Below are 10,057 nucleotides of genomic sequence, written 5' to 3' on the forward strand. Positions count from 1 at the left end.
AGGTCCAGAAGACGACGTGTTTATTGATTTCGATGGCGAGGCAGTGTCCTCGATTGCTGAAAGCACCCCTATTAACGCCCCTTGGAAAGGAACGTGATAGCGTTCAAGTCCCTGGGGTCCAGAAGTCTTAGCGATGATTTTGGCTATAGAATAAGTGATGCCGGCCGTCATCGCCCATCCGCCATATTTGTGGCAAATTCTAACCAGGCAGACGATCTGCCATAGTCCCAGCACACCCACGAGAAGTGTAGATGACTTCACCATGTTGAGGGCATTGACTAAATTCCTGGATCAAGGCTGATTGCAAGACTTTATCCCATGACATTTATATCCCCCGCTTTGCCGCACAAGATTATAATTGTCTTTATAGATTTCTGTCCATCTTAAAAATTAGAACACTGACTGATCTTCAATAAGTCCAAACACCACCGAGTAGGCCTAGTGTTAGTCCACAACATTAAGACAACGTCAGCTCTTAATCTGTTTGACAAGCTCCTCCTAATATCTAACCCAGTGTTGGACCGGACGCTCCATAAACTTCCACACCTCTTCTACACGTACGGTGATGTCGATGGTGTTCGACTACGTACTGCATGGGTAGTGAGAAACGAAATGTAGTAGACCAGTAAGTTGTATGCCTTAACGTGTACAAGTACTATGTCTTTCACGACAGGTCGATTTGATTGCTTTGTGGCTTTAAGGCTATTCAAAATCCAATAAATGAGTGTTTGGCGACCTGTGCATTCAGTGCGCGGGCGACAGAATTGATTTTGCGCTCAGCGGTAATGCGTAAACACAGGCTTCCGAACACGCTTTAATGCAATTACAAGTGGTTACAGCATGACTCTCTCACTCTGTGATTGTTTTGTTTGTTATACAGGGACAAGTTCATATATTTCAGATTAGGAGACTGGGTAATTTTTTTACCTTTGCGTATCTGATTAAATGGACTATGTATAATAGATTTTATTACTTTTCCCCGATCACGATTTTGTAGCAAGTTAATTAATTTATAATCTGTTATTTTTGCGTGGCCCTTTTTTGCCATTAGATCTCAGCATTGTATTTTATATCTATTCATCTGTTTTTTTTTTTTTTTTCAAAATGGTAATTTCATCAAAATGGTAATAATTCCTTTTAAGGATTAGTTCTAACTTAATTTAGATTGAAGTTCATATAACATAATACCACGATTTCTGTATAACATCACACCCTAATTTGAAATACAACTTGTTTTTCGGGTGAGCGTAATAACAGAAAGTGTTCACATCCATCCCGGTCATTGGGCAAGAAGGTAGCTTCTTCCTGCTCCCTCCTCCATACATTTCGTTCCAAAATATTTCTCTACATTCTCTAGAAGCGGCGTGAATAGTTACCAGTCCTTTATACAGACAAAAACTGTACACACGCCCCATATAGAAACGAGTGAAGTTCTCATGTTTTTGTGGCTGAACTAATTCTGTTTTATTCGCGCAAATTCCGAAATACACGTCTTCCATTGGCATCAGCGGCACGTGGCGTGACGTTTCATGAAGCACCCGCACTGTGTCCATGGACATGACGTACCCCGACCCAGCCAGATAAGCTGGGTATAACGCCCCCGGGTACTCCTGCTCGCTGACGTATCCCTTTACTCTTGGGTCCCTCTCGGGTGGTTTCGGCTCATAAAGTCTTCCCATAAAGAGGTATTTGGTCCGCCACCAAGGAAGGTCCAGTAAGTAGTCTACCAGTTTTGGATACTGAACGATCACGTCGTCGTCTGTTTTCATTACATAAAAGGCGCTTGGACAGTGACGTAAAACCCATCGAAGACCAAGAATAGTTTTGAGGGTCAAATTGCGATAAGTGTCTACAAATTCCACCCGTATTATGTCACGAAATTTACGATTTTCTTCCTCTATTTTTTCATCAATGGTGCGGTTTTGAGACGTCCCCAATAAAAATAACGTGCGTATCTGTTCCCCCTGTGACTCATGAATGGACCCCCACGTTTTGCGATATATGTTCCTATCGAGGAAATTCTCCGGTTTTGATTCAACAAGAACTAATAAGAAAACTCCAGTTTTGTACAGCGACCCTGTAGTATTGCAGATGCCAGGGGTTGAAATGGTAAACTGGTAATCATGATGGTGCAGAAATTTCAAATCGGTGGACATCGATCGCACATGTAAAACCGACTTTCGGTCGCTGAATGTGGCCTTTCTTTCAGGAGGCGTATCGCGATCAACACCAACACCAACATCAACATCTTCATCACTGAGTGGTCTCCCTGATGAGTTGGCATTATTCAACGGTTCCTTTTTGGTTGCAGATCTTCGGTGAATCCACGCGGCGTGTTTACCTGACCTGTGATTGTACACCCTTGAGTAACATTCCAAGATGACCTCTGTCCGTAGAATATAGACAACAGACGATACTGTGATTGTTGTAAGGAGCAGTAAAACCCACTGTTTGTTGGAGGGCATTTTACGCTGGATTGTGCCTCTACTGTTAATTAACTGTGTTCTGAGATTTGCTAGATTTTTCTCTTTGATCAGCCATGTGTGCACAGCTGCACAGGACGAATTTATATCAAACCACTTCCATGTATGTCCACAGAGCAGAGCCAGTGTCTCTTTGTTTTGTGAGTAGTCAAATAAGTTACTAAATGTAGGATCTTTTAGTCTAGTAATCTAAACGAAAAATATCCCCTTACCAGGACAAACTACAAAAAAATTAATCTTCTTCCTCTTATTTTCTTTTGAATCCTCAATTTTCAAATTTCAACATATCTTCCTTAATTTTAAATATAATTATATGGACCACCCAGTGTCTAAAGATAACGTCAGGTTTTTTTTTTCAATTAGTCCTGATCAATTTTTTTTCTTAAAATATATTAGTATAAATAATTAGATAGTGAACATTTAAGGCTACGTGGCACTCGCACACTGGGCCGGCGTTTTCAAACGGTCTGTATTTAAAATACTGCAATGGTACACAGCACGGCGAAGTCACGTAAAGAGTATTACATACTTATATAATATAAATGTATATATATATATATATAATATAATATATATAAATATATAATATATGTTTATATATTATTAACACGGCATTGTTAACATTCACCGTTTGTTCACTGTGTTAGGAAAAATTAAGTCAGAATTACCGGACATTGCAGCGTAAACATGGATTATGTTTCAATCTTCAGTGATGAAAGTTGATAATTATATATATATTATACAAATTTCTCAAAACTTGAAATATGCCAAGACTTTACAAAGTGTCTGAATACACAGAATTGAGTGAAGGAGGACTCTCGGTGATTACTTGTAATTTTAGATATTGAATATAACGCTGAATAATCAGACTCACGAATTGCGTATCAACAGGTGTGCTAAATCACGCATGCGGTTGAATGGTTTGTTATAAACTTGTGGATTTGTGCTTAAGTAAGTGCAAAGTTCTCCGTGGAACGGTTTATTAATTTCTTTCCCCCCAGTCTTTTGTTTTGATTGTATTGAATTCTTAGAATCAAAACTCAATTCTTGTCCTTATTATTTTGCAATTTTTTTAGGTTTAACAGTTATTCGACAGCAGGTGTAGACAATATAAGTCGTGTGTTATTAAAATTTTCAGCAAGTGAGCTTTGTATTTTAGGTGTAAATTATCCAAATAATAGTAGTTCTCAACTGTTCCGCTTTCTGTCAACATTTTGAATTCCTCCTTATGTCTTCAGTCGCCACCATTTTAGGAGTTTTATTCCACAGAGGCTGTCTCCTTGCCAACCCCGAATTTTTTTCTTTGAAATTCCACAATTTTCTCCTTGAAAGTAAAAATATATAATTTATCTCTGGTTGATGGGTTATTTTTGTTTCATAGAGCACAACCTGTAAATGGTAAAATCTTACAGGTGAATCAAGAAAAGATACGCACTCTACGACTATGGCGCAATGTGGCATTCTTGAACGATATTTTGAAAATGCAGTTTTTCTAAAGTTTTAGGTATTTTGAGTGTAATCATTTATTGATTGAACAATAAAGCTCGTGGCTGATAAAAATTCAAAATATGTTCGGTACCCTAGTAGGAAATGGCGTAGAATCAAAATGAAGATTTTGGAATTTTAACAGTTAAGACTACAACCTAAGAGAGGGATCCTTATATGCACATTGTGAGTTTTTTTCCCGCGGTTATCGCAGCTTTACTTATCCAGACATTTCATTTTTCTGATGGCTCAATTATTTTTGCGCAAATGAATTAGGTTATTAATTGTCTATCAAGCTAGTAAACGGGATAGAAAACATTATGAACATCGCATAACAGTTGACCGAAATACCTTACACCCCACTCTGCGCATTTAGGGACTAACGAACCCGCCTAATTCAACGAGTAATAAAATGCTTGATCGTGATGAATGAATTATGATGAAAACATTATGAACACATTTTGGTTATTTTCTAAAATCATATTGAAATACATTTACACAAACCCAGTGCTGAAATTTTAGTGATTAACATAAATGATAAATTTTATAACGGGGAAATATTTAGATGTTTGGATGATAACCTATTCAGAGCGCACAAATTAGGTTTTGTAAGAAGGAATCCAAAGCTCAACTACCACAATCGAATATATTATTATAAATGAAAATGTAGTGTACATGAAACAATTAGCGTAGCCCCTTATTTCAAAACGAGTTACTAGTGCTGGTAGTTCTACCATTACAAATGGTACGGCCTGCATAAAATGTACTTCTAAATTGCATCTACTGCAAAATATTGAAACACTTTTCTGTGAGTTTATGTCGCGTTCATTATATGGTTTTAAATCAGAAATCGAATATAAATTTGACAATAGGAAAATGCAGGACTACAACTTTATAACATGTACACAATTATAAAAAATATTGTGACTTTTTCCGAAGCAGAAAGTCCCATTAGCTAGAAAGGACGTGCTTAAATTGATTTTGAAAACCGTTTCATCCCCAGCAACTGGCATGATATATCATTCGCAAAACATCTGCTCCAATAAGCATGAAGTCGTGAAATATTTCGCTGTCAAACACCATTAAAAGATTCAAGTAATACTTTATTAAGCTTTCAACAAACAGAACAGACAAGGTAGTATTAATTATGAAATTAACAAGTTCTACAAGCTTCCGTTCACTCAATTAACAAAACTTATTTTATACTAATTAAGATAAAAAGTTCCATCTGAACTAATTATAACTTGCCTATGTGAATTTTAAATAATAAACTATTATATTACCTTTAGCAAATGTTATATACATATATTTATTCGTACTAGTAACTTAAGAATTAGACCTATATTCATCAGCTTGGCAACAAATTTTGAAACAGATTATTAGCGTTTGAAATTGTAAAGAACAATAATCGCACATAAAAACATCACAAGACAACTTAAGAATCAAAATAGTATTCAACAAAACTGCAAGCAAAATTATTTGCATACTACAACCAAGTGCAACGATTACCAATGCCAAAATATATCATCAATAGAGCGAGAATCACGCAAGATGCGAGAATCACGCTAGATTCGAGAATCACGTTGGTGGATGGAACGGGACCGTACCCTGGTTGACACCGACACATATTTATATCTACACACATCACATAAATATGTGCTAGTGCCAAACAGTGAACAAGTCTAAACTGACTACAGTGGCTAACAAAGGCACAGCAACACCACGTCACAGCACGCCAGGGATCAATCAGATTAATGGTACTGAAACAGTGTTCACTTCAAACTGGAACTCCCTGTACTTACTTCACTCGGTCACTGCTGAGATGCATTATATCCGTGTCTCTGATGCAGCGTCTGTTGTTTGAAGTATGAAAGAAAACTTCATCTGGACATCCTCTTACGGTGGCGGACCACATCCACAATACCTTAATAAATGCACTCCTTGAGAAAAGGTGTGTTCTCAACTTCTGGCAATGGCCCATTCAGTCAATGACAGATGGTACACTGTAGAATCTGCATGTCTTTTGTTATCATCTTTTGGGAAAACAAGCTACGATAAAAGCAGAAACTTCCACCGAGCTCCCCCTGCCAAATACTCAGGTATAGACACGCCATATTTGGCCCTAGAGAACCACTGAGCTTTCATTCATATCAGTGAATTCTACCAGTGCCAAGCATAGAGCAGTCGTGTATCTTTTGGCAACGGAAGTGGCGTCACACTCCTAGTGAGACCGGAAATGACGTTACTTTGTCCTGTGCCGTCTTGAAAGACCACCTAATGCCAATGTATGAATTAACACACAGAAGAAATTAAGACAATAATGATATAGGAGAAAAGTTCCCAACGGCCCATTACCTGAAGTTTACAGTCAAAATACACATAAAAACCAAGCTTGTGTGAACACTCTATACACAAGTGCAGTTATAATAATAATAATAATAATAATAATAATAATAATTACTTGATATCTTATATACGTTTCCCCACATACGTCCCTTTACACAGAAAAGTGGTGTCAATGTTACAAATGTTACACAATCCAGCAAAAACAAACCATTTAAATATATAACAAGTGTTTAAAAAAACTCTACAGATATTGATATTGATAGATTACAATGGGATGACAGGTTAAATTCATTTATCTCATCTGAATATGTTCACTTTTTATGTTTGAACATAGCGAAGTGGACTATACTTGTGAACAAAATTAAACCACCGGACACAATGAAATAATTTGTTTAAGCCCTGTTAAGGTATTTCCATACTGCATGTATAGAGGGAGCCACTGCAGCATCAAGCTCTCCTGCACTGGAGGACAATATAAGCATGCACTTCCTCTAGTCACCAGCTTTTATTTACCATGTGCTGTGTTGTTTTGAAATTATAAATCCCTAAAGATGAGTAATATTCCACCCAGAAAGGCTGGCAAGTTCATTTCACAGGGCAATTTCACGAACCCCCTCCCTAAATAGAACCCCCTCCCAAGAATCCCTGGATCCCCCCTGTCTTTCATTATATTCTTAATTATGAAATATTCAGCAACTAAATATAGTGAGAAATACCATGAATGCTACTTTGAGGGCTATAGAGTTGAAGTGATGTATATTTGGGGCTTGAACTGAGGTGACATTACATTTTTCGGCATTTTTTGCCTTTTTTTGATAATTTCAATTGACTATATTTCAATATTTAGCCTGATGACCTACTATTTTTTTAACATCATGTCATGAAGTACTCATAGGAGAGTGTTTTTGCTCATTTTCATGAAAATTAAATTCAGGGATTGGGTACAATGACCAATTTTGTGTAAAATTGTTGGTTTCCAAACTGGCCACCAGGTGGCGTAGAAACATGATGAGGTCAGTTCTAAAAATAGAAACAACAATAAATGTATGAAAAAATGTAAAAATATTCTCTTTTCTCTTCATTAAAATCTTAACAGGTGTAATTATCCCCCTCAGGAGTGATATACTGGGCCTGAAAACTTATTTATATAGAGGCGCTGCGATATCCAATTCTAGCATTTTAGTCCATATTTCAGTTGGCTGTGGTGAGGAAACTAAACCGGTGATCATATCAAAAAAAATCATTTTTATTACCAGTTTCACCTGTACTTCATTGGTGCAAAGTTTGGAGACAATTAAATTAGAGAATCTAAAAGTATGGAAATACCTTAATGGTACCTATTAACAAATTGCTGTTTTAATAATTCGTTACCATAAATAATGCAAAATGTCCCATTAAAATAATCAGATATCAAGGGGCAATTGTCGATTAAGTTTACAAAGTCACTGGTAAAATTTTGACTGTTTTTTGTGAAACAGATAGACATTACGTGACGATAAGTGAAGTGGGAATCTAGATAAGCTATTTCTTATGCACATAATGCTGACTACAAGAACATACGTAAAGAAAAGCACAAAGGTCACCAAGAAATATGCAAAGTGACCTAGGTCACCAACATTATCTGAATATTAAAGAGGCACGTTAACTAAAGTTACCCATCATCATTTCTTACAGACTAAATAGTCTCAACTTAACTTAGCTTGATGAAACAACACTCAGTCGAACACTGGTATTTAACTTATTTTGTCGGCGTCATGCCCATACACTTCTTTGCAAGGGTCTCTCACACAGAAAGCAAAAGCAAAAAAAAAAAAAAAAAAAATAATAATAATAATAATAATAATAATAATAATAATAAATAAATAAATAAATAAATGAATAAAAAAAATAATAATAATATAATAATAAAAAAAAACAAAGCCCACATTAAGCAAAAGGTTACTTTCCACTAATCCTTAATGAAACATTAGTAGTTCTAAATAGCTAATAACTAAGGAATCCAACATTAAAAAAGCAATACGTTTACGAATAGTCGTAAAGAAAGTTGAAGAATTAGGAAAAACACCAAATTAAATCAACATCATTGTCGTACTCGAGAAGCTGTGCTAATCTTTGGGAACAAAAAATCATTTCAAAACTCGTGTCAGAAGCGGCAAGGAAGCAAGAAGCATCAATCCACGTATGGCACCGGAAAACCCACGGGTTTCCATAGCAACCGTGAATTCTACCAGTGCCATTGGTGGACAGACAGATAAAAGCACAAGCGGAAGCATCTGTAGGCACGTGATGTTCACGTGCCGTTGCCATGTTGTGGACAACTGGGTTTCGAAGCATGCGCAGTAAGCTCCATCGTTTCTGCTAGGGGTGCCGTACAACCTGTATCGGGCTTTTTGGATAGGACAGCACGATCACTAAAGTATATGAATTTTGACGTAGATGAGGGGAAGAATTTATTCCTCGTTTGCCATTTAAACCTGATTGCAACGGAAGTAAGGAGGTGTAGTCTTCCACCAGTCGGGGGTTTTTAGAGCCAAAAGGATGCTTGCAAGTTTTGTGACGCGAATAACAGTAAGATTATATAACAGAAGAGCCTGAGGATTTTCTTTGGTTGTCTTGCCATGTAACCGCACTGAAATAGTTTGCCAAATACTTTTCATCAATCTCGGCATACTTTTTTCAGTCAAATTAGCTAAGGCGACCAAATGAAATTCCCCCGACTGCCTTTGATGTATAATCTGGGTATCAGTCTAACAAAAATCTGTACGTCTCATTTTGTCTGAAAAGCGCCCATTTGTTTAAAGGCCATTCAAACCTTTTGCCAGAGACGTCTAAGTGGAAAACGAGGACTGAAATCTTCCCAAACTCCGCGAAATAAGTCACACGATCTCATGATTGTGCTGTTATATCCAAACATGTCTATAAGCCAAGCAATAACATTCAAAAACGTAAAAATTATAGAAGCATAAATAAAAATACGACAAAGCATGAAAACCAATTTCTTGTCTTCGGTTCTGGGTTCCTGTCTCCCTGTGGTAAAGAAGGAAAAATGACAAATAATCAGTTGAGACAGAAACTTTGATTAAGCTTTCTAAAATGCAACTGAAAAAAGAATCTGCAATATAATATTTGCAACTTAAGAAGAACCAAATAAAGCGAACAAAGCAAATACCCAAATGATTTTACCTACCAAAGATCAACAAGCAACAGTGTCCACAACACTGGCGTCAAACGATCAGAAAATCCAAGAAGCCGGTGTCACATCATCTAGCGAACATATGAATAAATGTATGTATACATAAACTTGATAAAAATGACACAGTAATTGAGAACGAAAGGCAACGTAGAAATGAATTTCAACGCCATACTTCTAGTAAAGAACAATATCCGCTAGAACAAGTGACAGCTGTCGTCTCATGCTACTGCGTTCATGATGGGTATAATACAGCCCAAATCCCACCAAGCCACCAATTTCAAAGAAGCTTTCGTAATAACTAAAAAGCTAGCGTTATGTACTTACTGCAGTATGGCTGGCGTCCTTTAATGCGTTTATCTGCAATAATGAGGAAAACAGTTTATAATATGATTACGTCACGAATGTAATACTTCTTGCGTGATATTTTCACGTTTTGTTTCCATGCTACAGAAAACCGGCCAAAACGGCTGAACGTTTTTTATCGACACGAGGTTGGCCCAAAATTTGTTGTTCAAAGCAAATATATCTTCAAAAGTTTGAAAAAATTGTC

The 10,057-nt window shown here is 36.8% G+C and overlaps 1 protein-coding gene across 1 annotated transcript; it reads right to left on the bottom strand.

Moving 5' to 3' along the window:
- Positions 1–1,172: 1,172 nt before the first annotated feature.
- Positions 1,173–2,486, bottom strand: LOC106172867 (beta-1,3-galactosyltransferase 5-like). Its single transcript, XM_013553782.2, has one exon. It carries the CDS (start codon positions 2,463–2,465, stop codon positions 1,173–1,175), a length of 1,293 nt encoding a protein of 430 aa, XP_013409236.2. The 5' UTR covers positions 2,466–2,486.
- Positions 2,487–10,057: the final 7,571 nt, after the last annotated feature.

The sequence above is a fragment of the Lingula anatina genome, chromosome 6, assembly GCF_051362555.1.
Source record: "Lingula anatina isolate TDL-2025a chromosome 6, LinAna3.0, whole genome shotgun sequence".
NCBI classification, from domain to species: Eukaryota; Metazoa; Brachiopoda; class Lingulata; order Lingulida; family Lingulidae; genus Lingula; species Lingula anatina.